This window comes from Corvus hawaiiensis, chromosome 5 (genome assembly GCF_020740725.1).
Source record: "Corvus hawaiiensis isolate bCorHaw1 chromosome 5, bCorHaw1.pri.cur, whole genome shotgun sequence".
Taxonomy (NCBI): Eukaryota; Metazoa; Chordata; class Aves; order Passeriformes; family Corvidae; genus Corvus; species Corvus hawaiiensis.
The window spans coordinates 3,205,523-3,222,934 of NC_063217.1; the positions used below are offsets into that span (position 1 = coordinate 3,205,523).

Consider the following 17,412-nt stretch of genomic DNA (forward strand, 5'->3'; position numbering starts at 1 on the left):
CCTGTGCCAGGAGGGTGGTGAGGCATTGGCACAGGCGGCCACCGCAGCTCCCCTTCTGATGCCTGAGGTGGCCACCTAAAACCAGAGACTGGACAAGAATAAGAGAATAAAAGTAGGTGTTTATTTGAAGGGCCTTCAAAGGTTCACCCTGGGCAGTCAAAAGGCCACACCCAAGATGGACCCTGGGTCACGGGTTCTTCACACTTTTGTAAGTTTGGTCCATTTGCATACCAGGGTTAATTCTCCAGTTATAACCTCAGTTCATGATGTCATTACCCCAAGTTCGCCCCTCCTCTAGGTTTTAGTTTACACATTTTGGGGCCTGGGACAATCAAGGTGTCCTTGAAGAGCAAACCTAGAGAGGTTTGTTATGTCTACCCAGCATGGGAGAACAGCAGCTGACGGGCCACACGAAACTTCAGAGCTACACACTGGGCAGTGCAGGGTTTGAAAAACATCAAAGTTAAAACCTAAGGCATCACTTCGGGCCGCCGGGGAGCCGGGTCGGGACCCGTGTCCGGCGGACCCCAGGGCCCCGGAGCTGCGGGGCGGCCACGGCGCCTCAGGCGCGCCCCCGCCATGGCGGCGCCCAGGTGACTCCGCGCTGCCACGTGACCTCGCGTCACGTGGGCACGCCGAGGGGGCTGCGCCGCGAGCCGTTGGCGCCACCCGCCGGCCGCGCGCGCGCGCACGCGCGCTGGGAGCCGGAAGTGGCGTCACCGCCGCGCGACCGGAAGCGGCGGGAGGAGGCGAAGGGGGCAGGAGGAGGAGGCGGCGGCGGAGGAGCCGGAGCGGCCCCGGAGCGGCCCCGGTGAGTCCCGGCCCCTTCCCCTGCCTGTTCCTTCCCGTTCTCATCCCCGTTCCCCTTCCTCTTCCCTTGTCCCTGTCCTCTGCCCCCTGCCCGCGCCACCCCCTCAGCCCGCGGGGCCGCCCTCGTCCTGCCCTGGGCTGCATTGCCCCATATAACATCTTTGTGTGTATATATATATATATATGTATGTGTGTGTGCATATTTATATGTGTGTCTTATGTGTCTGTAGGTGCAGCCATAGGGGTGAGCGGAGGGACCGGGGCTTCCAGCCCTGCCCCCGGTGCTGCCCTGGAGCCTCGGGAGAAGGGAATTGCACGGAGCTGCTCCGAGAGCTGGAGCCCCTCTGCTCTGGAGCCAGGCTGGGAGAGCTGAGGGTGCTCACCTGGAGAAGAGAAGGCTCCGGGGAGACCTCAGAGCCCCTTGCAGGGCCTAAAGGGACTCCAGGAGAGGTGGAAAGGGACTGGGGACAAGGCATGGAGGGACAGGACAAGGGGGAATGGCTTCCCACTGCCAGAGGGCAGGGATGGATGGGATGTTGGGAAGGAATTCCAGGCTGTGGGGGAGGTGAGGCCCTGGCACAGGGTGCCCAGAGAAGCTGGCCCTGGATCCCTGGAAGTGTCCAAGGCCAGGTTGGATGGGGCTTGCAGCAGCCTGGGATAGTGGAAGGTGTCCCTGCCCATGGCAGGGGGGTGGAATGAGCTGGGCTTTATGATCCCTTCCAACCCAAACCATTCTGTGATTCTGTGATCTTAGAAAAGAAGAAAAAGGCACAAAAAAGTAAAAAAGTGACAATTTTGTGCCCTGACATCATAACCTGTTGGGGGAAGAAAATCCCTTTTGTGTTGCTCTCCTCTCCAGCCCAGGCACAGGAGTTCACTTTAGGCTGTTGGCCAGAATGAGCTGTTTTATCCCCAACATTTCATTCCTCACATTCCGAGGAGATTCCCTCTGCCCTTTGGCTGCCAGTGGAAGCACAGGGTGAGGGGTTTCCAGAAGCCCCTCTGAGTGTTCCAGAGGGAGCAAAAGCCCTGACAGCGTTTTGGGATGCACCAACATCCCCTGGCATGGGTGGCATTCCTCTGGGAATGTTCTTTCCCAGGTGTTTAGCGATGCTCAGCTGTGACACTTAAGCAGAGCTGTTTCCATGCTTGAGCAGCTCCTCAAAAGGCATTCCCAGCCTGCAGGGCCCAGCTCCAAAACTGCCTGGCTCACTGGAGCTGCTGGAAGTGAAAATTCTGGAGAGACCTGCCCAGAGGTGGGAAGGAGTTTGGCTGCGTTGGGATGGGAAGTGGGAGGAGGGAGGAAGGAAGGCCGATTGCTCAAGGTGAAGAGAGGCAAATCGAGCGAAGGTGTGGGTGGAGTTGGAAGAGAAATGGAGTGGAAACTGGAAAGATCACAAAGATTTGGGCTGGGGGTGGGCGAAATCATGGAAAAATCACTTGGAGCAGCCTGTTGCCCTTGAGGGTGCTTGGAACTGTCTTGTCCCATCCCAACCTTGCTCTGCTGTGCGTGGTCTTCTCTTTCTTGCTGGATTTGGAGCAAAGGAGGAGAGAAGCAATCTCTGCACTGCCTGGATCCCCAAATGTGTCACAGCTCCACAGTCAATCCGTGCAGGATATTCTTAGCAGCACGCAGCGCTCGCCTTCGGAGCCTTCACCGGGGCTTTGATTCCCTGGCTTTGAAGTGGGGCTGCTGTTGCTGGGAGGGGTTCTGGGAGCAGCAGTGCTGCCTTTCCTAGGCAGTATCACCTTTCACAGCAGAGGGAAGTCGCTTTATAGCAATAACCTGGGTTTTGTTAGTAGACAAATAGATGAAGATACTCAAAGTCGAGTCAGACAAGGAAATCTCTGGGAAAACCTCGCCTGGATAAAGTTCCTCTTGTTCGAGATGGTTTTTGGAGCTTGATCCGGCCCCTCTAATGGTCCCAGCTCTGCGAGGTGCTGGACAAGGAGCTGTTGGAGGGGATTTCTCGTTCCCCCAGCCAGGTGCAGGCTGAGCTTTGTCCTCTGTCTCCAGCATCTGTCACCTGCAGCCACTTCAGGCTGGACCCCACAGCCAGGAGAGCCAGGAATGATCATTTTATCAGACATTCCTTTGAGCTAAACAGGACAGCTTTGAAATCCAGCTCTTGGCTGGGTTTTTCTGTCCAGCTTCTGAGGGGGCTTTTCCTTTCCCTGCTCCCCAGACAGGCAGGAAGGGGCAGAGTCTCTCCTGCCTGGCACGATTTGACTTCTCATGCTGGGATGGGACAGTGATGGCCTTGGAACAGCCTGGAGTCTGTGGGGCAGAGCCTGATCTGCACCTGGGGCTGCCTCAGGGTGTTTGGGGATACAGATAAGGTGCCTGGTGGGCTGTTGAGCAGCTCACAATATTTACTGATCATCTTAAAAGCACAGTGGCCTCTCTTGTACCCTCGTCCTTGTGTGGCTGTCTCCACAAATCTACATTTCAGTTTGCCCTCCCTTTCCCCCAAACCCACCAGAGCCTCTTGTTCTCCAGCCCTGTTGGTTTTTTAACCTCTCTGCTGGGGTGGTTTCTGCTCCAGCAGCTTCTCCTCCCTCTCTGGCTGGTGTTTGCTGCCTGCAAGTTCTGTCCATGGAGCAGAGGATACGAGATGTCCTCGTTTGCTTCTCAGGTTTCCCAGAGAAGCTGTGGCTTGCCCCATCCCTGGAAGTGTCCAAGACCAGGTTGGACAGGGCTTGGAGCAACCTGAGATAGTGGAAGGTGTCCCTGGATCATGGGAGACATGGGGATCCTTATACTCCAAAAAAATCCAGCTTATTCTCAGCCAGAGCTGCTCGTGAGGCCCCATCCCACTGTCCTGCTCACACACCCCAAACCCGTGCTTCACCCCACCTCTTCTGACCCAAAGTGTCCATTTTGCTGCTGCAAAACTGAGTTTTCCTGCTCTGATCCCACATCTTGCTCCATCCCTGGTCAGGAAGCCGTGGGTACAAGCAGAGCTCCGAGGGGTGTCCATGAGGATTTATTTCCCCCTGTGGGGAGCACAAAGTGCATTGCAATGGCAACGTCTCTGCCAGGCCTTGGCTTCCCTGATTGCCCAGCTCCCTGTGGTGCTGAGGGATTTTGAGGAAGTGGATAACACCTCTGTGGTGGATATTTGGGTTGGATAAGGATTTGCTACGCAGCATTGACCTGGTGCTTTATTTTTTTAATCAGCATCTGAATTGTGGTAAACAGGGCTTGTTTGGCACCCAGTGCAGGCTGGCAGCACCCAGCTGGACTCCTACAGATTTCTCATCCTCACCCTCTGAGCTGTAGCTGCTTTAGGCAGGAGTTAGGAAGGCACCAGCCATTTTTAAACCTGCTGTACCCTAAAACTCCAGGAGACGCTCCCACATCTGAAGCTTAAAGCTCTGTTCCCCCCGGTTCTCAGCCTGGGATGTAGCATCACATAATGATTTGTGTTACTTCTCCCCTGCTCTTCCCCTGCTTTGCTCTGGGCCACGTTTCTTCTTTCCTTCAATCTCCATCTGCAGGTTCTGGGCCAGTTTTCACTCTCTGCACTGGTTTGGTGGAGACTTTGCTCCACATCCTGTCTCCAGGTGCAAAGGGCTGTGTGGCACCCTGGATATCTGGACAGCTTCTCAGGTGGTGGTCAGTGATTCAGACCATGATGGCCAAAGCAGCAGTATGCTCTGTTTGAACACATAAAGTCTCTTGAAGCCACAGCTCTACTGCAAAAACACGTTTTCACTGTTCAGAATGAAAGAAAAGCAGCTCGGGTCTCTTAAGAATGAAAAAACGATGATTTTTTTCTTAACTCTCCTAGGCTGTGCCAGGTTTCTTGTGTCTGCTGAGTAGCAGGTCATGCCCTGACTGCCTTCTACTCCAAACCCTGGTCACCTGGGTGCTCGTCCTGAGCTGCCTTTGCATGAGGTGACGTTCCATAGTGGCTTTGCCAGGATCCAGCTGCCCTGGCCAGGGGAGGCACCGGCACCGCCTCCCCTTCAGTAACATAAAGGATTGATTAAAACGTGCTGCCTGTGAGGTAGAGGCCACTCACTCTCCGTCTGCCCTTTTTTCAGTACCTGGAAGCAGTTCTGAGCCCCAGTAAGTTGAGATCCATGGCTACGGTGCTAATGTGCCGAAGATTCCCAAGGCTGAGCAGGGTGACAGCGTTTTCGACCACAGCCAAGCGCAAGGCCGAGCATGGGAGCAGCAAAAGCAAGAAGGAAAAGCACGATAAACCAGGGGCAGCCAACACTGGGACCGAATCCGGGGCTACAATCCAGCTGCTGAAGCCACAGGACTACAGAGTGTTGTATAATCCAGCTGCCTATGCCAAAGGCAGGGCTGGCTCCCAGCAGCGCGTGGATAGGGACAGCAGCCAGGCCCTCAGTGACACGTTCACCGGCCCTGGCACCACGCAGGCTCCGCACACATTCCCTCCTGCCTCTTCCCAAGCTTTGCCACCCATCAGGAATGCCCTGCCCAAGCCCAAGTCCAACACACTCCTGGAACAGACCATCCTGGCCACGCTGTACAAGGAGGAAGCAGAGAAGGAAAAATGGGAGGTGCACAACTCCAAGGAGGACCCCCGCATGTTCCAGAAGGGGAGGCCTGAGTACAGATCTCTCAGCTGTGACAGCGCTGAGCCAGCACAGACCCTCCCTGCAGAGGAAGGGGAGTCGATTTTACAGAGTGTGGCCGGGTGTGAGGGCAGCCCGGGAATTCTCACGGATTATTTCCACAAGCTGAGCCGTTTGCCAGCGGAGCGACGCGCGGCGCTGGTGTCCGATCCCAGGTTCAGTGCCCTGTGTCACCATGCTGTCACGGCCATCAGGCTGTTCAGCACCCCAGATCTCATCCAGATTTTAAAGGCTTGTGTCCCTTTGGCCGTGCCAGCCTCCCACCCGCTGCTCGACGCATGCGAGGCCGAGTTCTGCCGGCGGGCGTGGGACATGGGCCTGGAGCAGCTGCTGCTGGTGGCGGATTGCTGGCGCTGCCTGGAGCGCAGCGTGCCCTCCTACCTGGGCATTCTGTTCAGCTATGCCAACCTGCACTGGAAGGACCTCACCTTGCCCCAGTTTGTGCAGCTCCTCTACATCATCGGGGAAGGCCGAAGGTCGCCCGCGGACTTGGCGCAGAAGGTGGAGAGCACGATCCTGAAGCACTTGGACGCCTTCACCTTGGAGGAGCTGGGGGCCATCTGCTTGGGGCTCTTCAAGTCCCTCAGTGGGCTGTCTGACCACGTCATGAGGAGGATTGCAGACAGGGTGTCCCTGCAGATGGAGGACATGAGCACTTATGCCTTGGTGAACGTGCTCAAGATGCTGCGCTACACTCGCGTGGACCACGTGCCCCTCATGAGGGAGCTCGGGAAGGTGATTCCTGCTCGCATTCCTACAACAAACATCCAGGGCATCATGCACATCGCTCTTACCTGTTCATCCCTGCACTTTTTTAACGAGGATATTTTGGCTGCTGTCGCCACCTCGTTGCCTTCCAAGGTGTCCTACTGCCGGAGCAAGGATGCTGCCAAATTCCTGTGGTCGTTTGGGTGCCTGGACTATGAACCTCCCAACGCGGAGGAGTTTTACTCCAGCCTGATAAAGCAGTTGCATATGAAACTCCGTGAGTTTAGCAAGTTTCCAGAGCATCTCCTTACTGCTCTGCTTGGCCTGGCATTTGTCAAACGCTTCCCAGAGGAGCTGATAGACTTTGCTTTGAGGGAGGAGTTTGTCCAGAAAACCAGAGGTAGCAAATATGAGCTCAACAAGGACCTGTTCACCCTTGGTAAGAGCGTTGAAATTGAGTGCCCGACCTACCAAGGCAGCCGCCTCCCGCCTCAGCTTTGTCAGGAGTTCACTGAGGTGGTTTTGAGCTTTGCAGAGCGGGAAATATACGTCAGGCCTGAAATTGTGGAAGCCACATCCCTCCTTGAGAGCATGTTGGGAGGCCCTGAGTATGTGAAGAGCCACATGATCCTGCCCCACACAAGGTCCAGCGACCTGGAGGTGCGTTTGGCCACGGATGGATGTCCCATCCCTTTCAACTTCAAGGATCCTGTGGCAGCCAAGAAGCTGAAAGACATGGGAGTTAATCTGACAGATGATTTAATTTCTCAGCTCGTAAAGGGGAGAGCTCATAGCCAGTCTCCCGTGGAAGTGGGAAATGAAGCCAGCATTGCCAGACAGGAGAGAGGGGACGCAGCAGGAACGCCGTGCTTGGGTGGAGCCCTTACTGCAGGTGCCACATCCCAGGCTGAGCCTAAAGCAGGGTGCTGGCAGCCTCAGGAAGTGAGGCTGGCACTGCAGGTGTCCAACAGGAACCACTTCTGCTACGGCTCCAAGCGGCTGCTGGGGCTGCACTGCCTGAAGCGGCGGCAGCTGCGGCTGCTGGGCTACGTGGTGGTGGAGATTCCCTTCTGGGAGTGGTTCCCTCTGCTCAAGCGCACGCGCTCCGAGAAGCTCAGCTACCTCCACTACAAAGTGTTCTGCCCGGCGCTGCTCACCAGGGCTGGCTAGTGGGGGCAAAGGCTTGCCCAGAGCCTCCCCAGTGCACCTCCGTGGCTGGGTGCTGGTTAAAATGGTCTCTGGGTGTTGGCTCGGTTTTTGGCAGCTGCTCTGTGTGGCCATTTCTGCTCTGGTGACATCTCTACTTCCCGTGCTCTCCTTTTGTACCCGGATCCTCAAATGCTTCCACCACAAATAAAACCTACTAAGGATTCGTTTTTCTCTGTGGTTGTTTCTTTCTCCGCCCTGAATGAGAGTGGTTGGGTTCGATGCCTCTGTGAGGGCAGGAATAGAGAATATTTAGTTGTGAGGCTGAGCTGGGTGCCAGGAGCACACACAGCTATTTCCTCGTGTCTCCATCCCCATGGAGCTGGGGCTGACGGCACAGCCTGGGTTTCTCCTTTAGGATCTGGGACTGAGGGTTGGGGTGCTCTGACCTCAGGCATTCATTTCATGCTCCAAGGACTTTATTTGGTGTCCACCATGCACATTCCTTATGGCAGCAGCTCCTTAGTCCCATGCAGGACACCAGGAAGGGATGTGGTGACGAGCTCCAGACAGCCTCGTTTGAAGTTCCTTGTCCAAAACCACAGAGGACTTTTTTCAGGTCTGTGTTTCACTGCCTCAGTGCAAAGATCTTTGTTCACCTTAGGGAAGGCACACACTGAAGAGAGAGGGAAAATCCACAGCCATGGGTAAAAGCAACTCGGTGACTCAACTTTTGCCATGAGATTTGTAGCAGAGTCTTCCAGCAGAAGGGAGTGTGGTGACTTGGAAATGCAGAATAATCCATTTCCTTACTGAGGTATTGAGACTGGAAAAATTAACCTGAGTTGTTTCTCTCAGGGTCACAAACAGGTAGGAGAAAATCCTATAAAACACCCATACAGAGCTCCCCGCATTGCAGGAGAAGTCTTCAGCCCAGGAAAGAGAGGAGAGACAGAACAGGGGGAGAACCTTGAGTTTTCCCAAAGAAGGGAGCAAGGAGAGTTGGTTTGCCTCTTTTCATAACACCAGTGCTGAGGGCCAAGTGAATTCACCACTTGGTAAATTCATTTTGGTTCCAAATGAGCCAAAAAGAGCAGTTTTGAGGCACAGCCTGTAGTTGAACTGTCAGTCTCCTACAAGGTGCCAAAAAGTGCCAAAACCCCAGTTTAAACAGTTCCTCAGTGGCAGCCCAGTTCTGGAAACCTCTCAGACTCAGAAAGCCAGTGAAGGAATATTGGAGGAGAGTTGGTGTGTGCTTGTCCTGCTCCTTGAGGAGCAGGAATTGCTCCTGATGGCTGCCAGACCAAATTTTGGGATAGAAGTGCTGCTCACCTGGCTGTTCCTCTTGTAAGGTTCACACCTGCTTCATTCAAGGCATTGTAACCAAGCTCTGCTCTCTGCAGGTGTGAATTCCGTGTTGGGTTGGGGTTTATCTGTGGGATTTGTGCCTTGAATTCCACCTTTCTCCTTCCAGATGCAGCACAGGGAGCTCATTAACTCTGCCTTTCCAACGTGCCCCCAGAAGGCCAATTTCATTTGGGCTGAACCAACAGATCAGTGGAAAATCATTAAAGAGCTGCTTGTTCTTGAAGGAGGCAGCGAGTCCCTGATTTGCAAGGTTGCCCAGGGCAGTGACATTTTAAAGCTGGGGTTAACAAGAGGTTAAAGCTCTCACCTTGCAGATAATTTCATTCTTAAAAGGGATCTGAGAGAGCCAATTCCAGGCACTTTTTTTTTTTCAATGGTAAGAAGGTGTGTTCACTTGAGTTTCCTTAATGAGCGGTTGGTGTTCAGATCCCAGACATCTCCCTCCGAGCTATTCCGTGCCCTTTGCTCCCTTGCAGTTATTTAACACCAATTATTAATATTTGTGGGTAATCTTGACTCACTGTGACAGTGCTGGTGCTTTCCTACACCTACAAAACTCCGGCATCTTTGATAAACCTTCACATCTAATTGCTGGTCTGTTCAGAGGTGAGAAGCCATTTCTCTTTGATTTTGCTCCACAGGTTCACTAATTAATGTTAATGTGATTGTTTTTCTCTCAACCACATCTCTCCACCACATTCATTTGGGTTTATATTGGCTTCACCTCCTGGACTCAGATCTGAGGTGCATTTTAGGAATTCACCCAGGCTCTGAAACACGAGATCCTTTCACTGCTCGTGGATATTCACTTCCTTTATTTTTATTTTTTTTTTTCCAAGCTGACTCTGATGCTCAGCAAGTGACCTCTCTGCAGCTGCCAAGATGGTAATAAACGTCTGTCTCCCACAGTTCAAGCCAAGAATTCACTGCAACAAGGTAAAATAGTGATGGGGGGGGGGGGGGGTTGGGGATGGAGCGATTAGGTGGAATTGCCCTGGGGGGAGGGATTTGTTCACTGCTCCTCTGGGTAATCAGCATCACTGCTCTGATGTGGCACACATTAAATATTGGATGGAAAAGCCCTAATTTTGCAGGATCTCATAGCCAGACAAGATCCCTTTTTCCCTGCAATATTCCAGCTTTCCCTCTGCCCGGTGGAACACACAGCTCTTGACAATGTTTGCTGAAGTTACTTTCCAAGTGTTTCTGGTTTCACTCAGCACGTCAGAATCTCTTAAGAAACTCAGTTTTCATTCACAGCTATTTTTAAATTTTAAGTTTCCACACCAACTCACCCCAAAATCCAGGACAGCCTTGGCTTTGTAAATACTGTGCCGCAAAAAGCAGCAGTACTGGGATTTCTTGTGGAGAGACCCAGCCGTGCCACGGAGGTGTGGTGTGATTGTCATGATCAAGACCATATTAAAGAGATGGAATAAATAGATTTTCCTTGGTTTTATTTGTCCATTCAGCAAGTGCTGCAGATTTCTTAGGTCCTGGGGCTTCCAGGAAAGGGAATGGGTTGAGCCAGTCTGCCCAGGAGCAGAGCAGAGGATGGGATTGGGTGTTCTGGGAGACCCAGCCTGGTTTGATGGATCTCCCTCAGGGATGTGTCAGGTGGGTGCCAGAGGCTGATTACCATCCAGAGTTCCTCTGGGATCCTGTAACTGTGATTCCAAGTGCCTTTCCATGTGGCAGGATAAGTTGGCCAAAGAAAATCCGGAGACTCCCATCTGAAAAGGGAGACTGAAAGAGGAGACTCCCATCTCCCCCACGCTCATCCTCTGCTCCCAGACACCCTCTCCCACTTATTTTGCTGACCCAGCTAAAACCACGCATTATCCCTAATTTTCCACTCTTCCAGCAGTTAAGTCAGATCTGGACGTGGTGTGACAGAGGGTGCAGGAAGAGGGGATGGGAGCACATGGCTGGAGGAGGGTGGGAGTGGGTCTGCTCTGAGCTGCACATAAACCTCAGCCTTGGCTCCTGGTTGATGTCACCTTGAGAATCTATGGAAGTGCTTGTGAAATTCGCTTCCTTCTGTTTCCTTGCTCCAAGCTGAACCCAGTTTTGTCCTGCCACACAGATCTCTGCCGATGGCTACGAGGTGGAGAACCTGATCTCCGAAGACCTCGCCAGGAGGAACCGCGGCTTCCGCAGCGAGTACTTCATCAAACCCCCGGTGCACGTCACCATCTCCTTCCCCTTCAACATCGAGATCTGCAGGATCAACATCGACATCTCCTCCGGAGGGTACCAGACCTTCTCCGGCCTGGAAGTTTACACCTCTACCTCATGCAACAAAACCTCTTGGCAGAGCCCTGAGGGGCAGTGCTCAGGTCTGGCCGGGCAGCCTGTGTCGGACAAGGACACCTTCACCCTGGTGGGCAAAGCTGTCTTAAAAAATCAGAGCAAAGTGACTTTTGGCCACAGAGGCTTCAAGCCAAGGCCTCCCTTCCATCAGATGGAAAATGTCTTCTCCTACCCTGGCTCGGTGTCTCAAGATCTCTGGAACAAAGGGCCGGCCTCACTCAGCAATGTGTCCCACCTAAAAATCTGCATCACCCACGTGGCCAGCGGGGGCCTGCCCAGCATCAAGAGGCTGGAGGTGTGGGGACAACCTGCCAAGTCCTGCCCACAGGAGGTGATCGAGGGCGTCTTCCAGGTGGCCTCCCAGTTCCTGGCCCAGGACGTCGGCAGCCTCAAGCCAGAGCTCTGGACGCCGATGGAGAGCGACTGCGTCCCCTTCAGTGCCAACGAGCAGCAGACCCTGCACAAGCTGGTGGATGTCGTCCAAGACATCCCTGAAGAATTCCTGGACCCCATCACTCTGGAGATCATGACTTTACCCATGCTCCTGCCCTCTGGGAAGGTGATTGACCAGACCACCCTGGAAAAATGCAACCGGAGCGAGGCGTCTTGGGGCCGGGTTCCCAGCGATCCCTTCACGGGGGTGGCCTTCAGCCAGCACTCGCAGCCCCTACCTCACCCCACCCTCAAGGCCAGGATAGACCACTTCCTGCTGCAGCACAGCATCCCTGGCACCAACCTGCTGGGGAGGGCTCACGCCTCGGAGAGCCTGGTGCCCTCCTCCATCACCATGTCTTCTCTGAAAAGGAAAATGGACTGCATGGATCAGGGCTCCCTGCAGCCGCCCTATTTTTCTGCTACAAACTTACTTGTCACGGCTACCTCAGAGAACAGTGCTAAAAAAATGAAAACTGACAGTGACTTCCCCTTGATCCAGATGGACTGTTCCACAGGTATCGTGGCTCCCCGGGTCACCTCTGTTCCTTGAGTGTTGTGACAGCCCCAGGCTGGGGTTTCAAATCACGACAAATCCAGTGCAAATTCCCATCCCACCTCTAGACTTTTCCAGGCTGTGTTTGGCTGTTGATGAGTGTGGTGGAGCTGGGTCATTTCATGCAGTTCTCATGTTCCCTGTTCAGTGTTTCACAGCCTTTGTTTGCTCAGGTCACCCTGTTCCCCTTTTAGTTTGGACTTCCTTTCTCCTCCTTCCATGTGGAGACAACATTTTCCTCACCATCCTGGTTTGAAGTTTCTTTTTCCAGGGGGATTTATTGCGTCCTGCAAAAACAAGAAAAGAAATGTGTGGTGGTGATGCAGTGGTGATGGCACGGGGAGTCCTGGCTGTGTGGATCATCATGAGGAGGGAGGTGGGAAGGAGAGCAGGAATGGGACACAGAACAAACCACAGCGAGGGAATTGCAGGGAGGAGGGAGAGCCCAGCCTGGGAGAGACCTGCACAGAATTTGCAGGTGGTTAAAGCAGAAAACCTGGTAGGGACCAAATTAGACAAGAGATGTGACTTGTGGCTACAGGGGAAGGGAATGGGCGCTGGTTTCCCTTTATCCGTGCTTTTCTCAGTGATGTGGTAGCAGCACTGCTGGGAATGCAAAATGTTCTCAAATCTGAAGAAAAAGAGGCTCAGGTGGGACCTTGTGGCTCTCAACAACTCCCTGAAAGGAGGAGCCATGTGGGGGTCAGGCTCTGCTCCCAGGGGACAAGGACAGGAGGAAACAAGAGTTGCACCAGGGAAGGTTTAGGCTGGATATTGGGAACAATTCCTTCACAGAAAGGGCTGTCCAGCGCTGGCACAGCTGCTCAGGGCAGTGGTGGAGTCCCCATCCCTGGAGGGACTTAAAAGCCATGTGGATGTGGCACTTGGGGACAAAGGGTGTAAATCCAGGTGTGGGGGTATCTTGTGGGTGGCTCTCCAGGCAGGTAAGCCCAGTTTCCTGGTCTGCTCTAACCTGCTGGTCTATGACATGTCAAAAGGTGACCCAGAGCTGCTGGGACCTGTCACTGCCTTCACCCTTCTCCCACGCTGCCCAAAAATGTTTTGAGGACAAAGCTCAGGTGGCCATTTGATTTTAAACAAATTCTTTGGTTGAAAAGAACAGATGTTGGATGGTACCAGGAAGAGTAGGGAGAAGTCAGACTGCGCATTCCTGCTCTGATCCCTCAGCCTAGAGCTCATTCCCTGTTTTAGGAGGAATCTTTGGTTATTTTGGTTGTGGAGGTGTGTGACAGCTCCCACCGGGGAGCTGCCCTGGGGGTCCTGCAGCTCCCGTGTCCGTACATAAATAAAAGCAGAGTGCTCAGCCCATGGAGCTCGTGCTGCACTGGATCATCAGCCTTGATTGGTGGAGCAAATGTGCAGCACCAGTTCCGAGCTCTTCCCTTGGGAGATGGATTTAACAGAATTAGTGATGCAGACAACATTCTCTTAATGCTTCGTCTTAATTAGTGCTGCCGGTGCTGCACAGGGCAGCCCTACAGGGAGGGTCCAGCCCTGGCCCTGGGGCTCAGAACTGGGACAAAGAGGGAAAAACAAGTCCCACTGATTTTATTAGTGGTTTAAATGTTCTCCGTGAGCTGCATGGAGCAAGGCTGGGAGCACTGGGCTGGGATCCTCGGCAGCCAGCTGAGGGAGTGCCTGGGATTTCAGGGAAAAACAGCTTTCTGGGTTATTTGGAGTTTTGCCCCTTTTTAGACCTGCAGACTTCTACAACTCCCTGAAAGGAGGGTGCAGCCAGGTGGGGGTCAGGCTCTGTTCCCAGGGAACAAGAGGAAATGGCCTCAGGGTGTGCCAGGAGAGGTTTACGTTGGATATTAGGGAAAATGCCTTCATGGAAAGGGTTCTCCAGCCCTGGTACAGGCTGCCCATCCCTGAAGGTATTTAAAAGCCATGTGGATGTGGCACTTGGAGACGTGATTTAGTGGTGGCCTTGGCAGTGCTGGTTTAAGGGTTGGACTGGATGATCTTAGAAGGCTTTTCCAACTGAAATGATTCTGATCCTGTATAAGTTGGACACCATGTGAATGTCTGGTGGTAATCCATAGGGCATTCCACCTCCAGGACCCAAAGGAAGTGAGGTACTCCACCCCCATCCCAGCCCCTTGGTGGGGAAAAGACACCTCTCAACAAAACAAGTGGCAGGGTTCCTAAAATCCCCCAGGGTTCAGAGCCAAGGCAGCGTTTCCATCGCAGATTCTTTTTCCCAGCATCTGCTTCTCCATCTTTTTCATGTCTTTGCAGACCTGGCGTTTGTGTTTCCCTTTGCAGACCTGTCTCTATTTCCCTTTGCAGACCTGGTCTGTGTTTCCCTTTGCAGACCTGTCTCTATTTCCCTTTGCAGACCTGGTGTCTGTGTTTCCCTTTGCAGACCTGTCCCTATTTCCCTTTGCAGACCTGTCTCTATTTCCCTCTGCAGACCTGGTCTGTGTTTCCCTTTGCAGACCTGGTGTCTGTGTTTCCCTTTGCAGACCTGTCCCTATTTCCCTTTGCAGACCTGTCCCTATTTCCCTTTGCAGACCTGTCTCTATTTCCCTCTGCAGACCTGGTCTGTGTTTCCCTTTGCAGACCTGGTGTCCCACGAGCAGAAGCTGTCGGAGAGCCTGGACACTGCCCTGACCTCGGCTCTCAGCTCCATGCCCTCCTTCACGGCCAAGCTGATGAAGAGCCAGCAGCAGGCTCCAGGAGAGGGCGGCTGCAGCAGTTCCTGGAGCGTGGGCACAGTCCTTGGTGAGTAACAGGTGCCTCTGGATCACCTTTGGGAGCTGCAGGAGAGCTGGGGCTGGGTTAACAGGGACCATTGTTCACACCCCAAAGGTTTATATATTCCATATAAAATACTCCGTTGTCTCCCAGCAAGCTTCACTTGACAATCCTTGCCTCTCTCAGCAGTTTTGATGGTTTATGCTCCCAGTGAGGCAGGTTAGACCTTGCTGACACCCCAGAAGGTGTGGGGTGCTGTCCATGCCCATGGGCAGAGCAGGCTGTGGCAGCAGTCCTGTGATTTTCCCGTGTTCTTGGCTGTCACCTCTGTGCTGCCCAAGGATGATCTGGGATGTGTTGTGCTTGGCCACGGTGCTCAGCCTGCTCCAGGTTAGTTCAGACTGTTCCCAGAGCTCTGCAATTTGGGCTGAGTGGCTCAGTGTTGCTTGTGAGCTGTGTGGAGCAAGCTGGGGAGCTGCCACATGGGTGCCCAGAGAAGCTGTGGCTGCCCCTGGATCCCTGGAAGGGTCCATGGCCAGGTTGGACGGAGCTTGGAGCAACCTGGGATAGTGGAAGCTGTCCCTGCCATGGCAGGGGGTGGGATGGGATGGGCTTTATGATCCCTTCCAACCCAAACCATTCCATGATTCTTTGAAATGCCACGTGATATCTGACCCTGAACAGGAACAGCTCACAGCAGCAACATCCCAGGCCAGCCAACCGTGTGCATGCCCAGAATCCCATCAGGACTGGGTGTACACAACCCAGGCTGCCAAGCCCTCGCTGTTTTCACCCCACCTGCTGCCCAGCCCCTCATCCGGCTGTGTTTGCATTCCCAAAATTACCCCTTTGAGGGGCAGGGAAGCATTGAACCTTCAGTGTCCCTCCACACGTCCTGGCTTCTCTCCCCCTGGGTGAGGCTCTGCCTACTCATGGATGAGAGGGGCTTCAGAGGGACCGGGTGACCCCGAGGAAGGGCTGTGTCCGTCTGTCTGTCTGTGTCTGTTTCTCCCTCTCTCGCCCTGCCCAAACAGCTTTTGCTGTTTCAGTGACATTCAGCTCTGAAGCTTTTTCCTGTCCCCTCTGAAACTGCTGCTGTTTGAGAGCTGAGCAGCCCTCGATGGGCTGTGTGTGACAGGAATGCAAAGTGACACCTCAACTGTTCCACTTGGGAATCGCTGCTTTTAATCTGGCCGGGAGAGCGGGAGGGAGGGTGATTTAGTCTCAGTAAAAGTGAAAAGCCCTTTTTTACAGTCATCTGTCCTCAATTAAAAGCCTGATGTGCCAGTGCTGATGTGATCCATCCCTTTCTGAGCACACCCTGCCCTGGGAGCTGGACCATTCCCTTTCCTTATGGTAATGGCAGGAAACTGGCACAGTCCTGAGTCACAGCCGAAGTCTGCAGGACCTGGGGCCCTCAGCTTGTGGGCAGGACTGGCACTGAAGGGGTGGCCCAGCCTGGACTTCTCACACTGCCTGCCTAATCCACTTCTGTTGCCTTGTTTTACACTCTCAAGCTCTGCCAGGGGAGGTTTAGGCTGGACATGAGGAGGGATTTCTTCACAGAAAGGGTGATCAGACACTGGAAGGGGCTGCCCAGGGAGGTGGTGGAGTCCCCAGGAAAGACTGGACATGGTGGTGTCGGGTCACAGGCTGGACTAGATGATCCCTGAAGTTTTTTCCAGCTCGTTTGATTTTGTGATTCTGGATTTGCAGAGCACGGCAGGAGCAGCCAGACTCAGGGATGTGCTTCCTGTGGCAAATCCTTCTCCTGCTACTTCAAGGCGGAGCCCGTGTACCAGCTCCCCTGCGGGCACCTCGTGTGCCGGCCCTGCCTGGCCGAGCGCCAGAAGGCTCCGGCCTCGCCCATCCACTGCGGGAGCTGCAAGAGGGCGGCGGCCACGCACGACGTCAGGAGGGTTCACTTCTGACCCCCCAGGCTGCCGGGAGGACGAGGAGGAGCTGCTGCTGTGCCCCGTGTCCGCACGGATCCGCCGGAGGAGCTGCCAAGCCGCCGGGAGGAGAGCCGGAGAGCGGAGAGGACTCGGTCTTGTGCTTACAGAGCAGGGGGGGTGGGGGGTTAGAGAGCGGCCCGGAGCCTGAGGATGACAAAAGCCATAGCTTCTTTATCAAGGAATATGTATTTATCCAGGACTGGTCTCCAGCACCGCCCCGGGGCTCAGAGGTTTAGCACAGGTGCCTTTCGGACCAGCTCAGCTTCCCCGCGAGTTCACGCCACGTTTGACCAGCAGCCACCCGGTTGTGGAGCAGGTAAAGTCCTTGTGAGTGACAACACACACAAAGTCCCCTCTCACTTCCTCCCCTTGCCCACCTCACCCTCCCCTCGTCCTGCTGGGAGCGTGTCCCTCGTCCTGGAATCGACAGCGAGAGGCCGTGGTTGAGGAGTGAGGAGCTGGCAGTGATCTCACCCTGCTCATCCAGAATCTTGTAGAAAAGCCATCCCATCCCACCCTCTTGGTTGATGTCGTGTGACCGGCCCAGCTCCTGGCTGGCTGATAGACATTTAAGCCTTAATAAAATGTTTAAAGTCAATTTCTCTCTCTGGCTCCTAAACTGGTCTCATCGTGGGGCTTAATGGTGTCGTAGGGGGACTCTCTGGGCACAGGAGGAATAAATAGGCTGGAAAAAGCCAAACCAACACAGGGGAGCTGCAGACCAGGGGGGTTCAGAGGGGTTGTGGCAGCAGCCTCGTGGATCACAGGGATGAGACTCACCCACGGGGG

General features: G+C 54.1%; 2 protein-coding genes across 6 annotated transcripts; both read left to right on the top strand.

The window, feature by feature from the left end:
* Positions 1–743: 743 nt before the first annotated feature.
* Positions 744–17,221, top strand: UBOX5 (U-box domain containing 5). 4 transcript variants are annotated; one of them, XR_007203758.1, is made up of 6 exons: positions 7,586–9,252; positions 9,486–9,582; positions 10,733–11,909; positions 14,534–14,695; positions 16,385–16,715; positions 16,821–17,221. XR_007203758.1 is itself a non-coding variant. In XM_048304477.1 (5 exons), exons 2-5 carry the CDS (start codon positions 9,529–9,531, stop codon positions 16,597–16,599), a joined length of 1,608 nt encoding a protein of 535 aa, XP_048160434.1. In that variant the 5' UTR covers positions 744–811; positions 9,486–9,528; the 3' UTR covers positions 16,600–17,221. The 4 variants fall into 4 exon arrangements, 3 of the variants coding, with proteins under 3 accessions (XP_048160434.1, XP_048160435.1, XP_048160432.1); XM_048304477.1 differs by lacking the exon at positions 7,586–9,252 and adding an exon at positions 744–811 and having other exon boundaries at positions 16,385–17,221; XM_048304478.1 differs by lacking the exon at positions 7,586–9,252 and adding an exon at positions 782–826 and having other exon boundaries at positions 9,485–9,582; positions 16,385–17,221.
* Positions 753–7,504, top strand: FASTKD5 (FAST kinase domains 5). Of its 2 annotated transcripts, none has more exons than XM_048304474.1 (2): positions 753–811; positions 4,861–7,504. In XM_048304474.1, exon 2 carries the CDS (start codon positions 4,900–4,902, stop codon positions 7,300–7,302), a length of 2,403 nt encoding a protein of 800 aa, XP_048160431.1. In that variant the 5' UTR covers positions 753–811; positions 4,861–4,899; the 3' UTR covers positions 7,303–7,504. The 2 variants fall into 2 exon arrangements, with proteins under 2 accessions (XP_048160431.1, XP_048160430.1); XM_048304473.1 differs by lacking the exon at positions 753–811 and adding an exon at positions 1,530–2,066.
* Positions 17,222–17,412: the final 191 nt, after the last annotated feature.

Bases quoted from the DNA above. Each gene is read 5' to 3' on its own strand.
- FASTKD5 (XM_048304473.1), top strand. From the start codon at position 1,956: ATGCTTGAGCAGCTCCTCAAAAGGCATTCCCAGCCTGCAGGGCCCAGC. The intron at 2,067-4,860 runs GTGGGAAGGAGT...CCCTTTTTTCAG, and splicing joins CTGGAGAGACCTGCCCAGAG to TACCTGGAAGCAGTTCTGAG.
- UBOX5 (XM_048304477.1), top strand. From the start codon at position 9,529: ATGGTAATAAACGTCTGTCTCCCACAGTTCAAGCCAAGAATTCACTGC. The intron at 9,583-10,732 runs GTAAAATAGTGA...CCTGCCACACAG, and splicing joins CAAGAATTCACTGCAACAAG to ATCTCTGCCGATGGCTACGA. The intron at 14,696-16,384 runs GTGAGTAACAGG...CTGGATTTGCAG, and splicing joins GAGCGTGGGCACAGTCCTTG to AGCACGGCAGGAGCAGCCAG.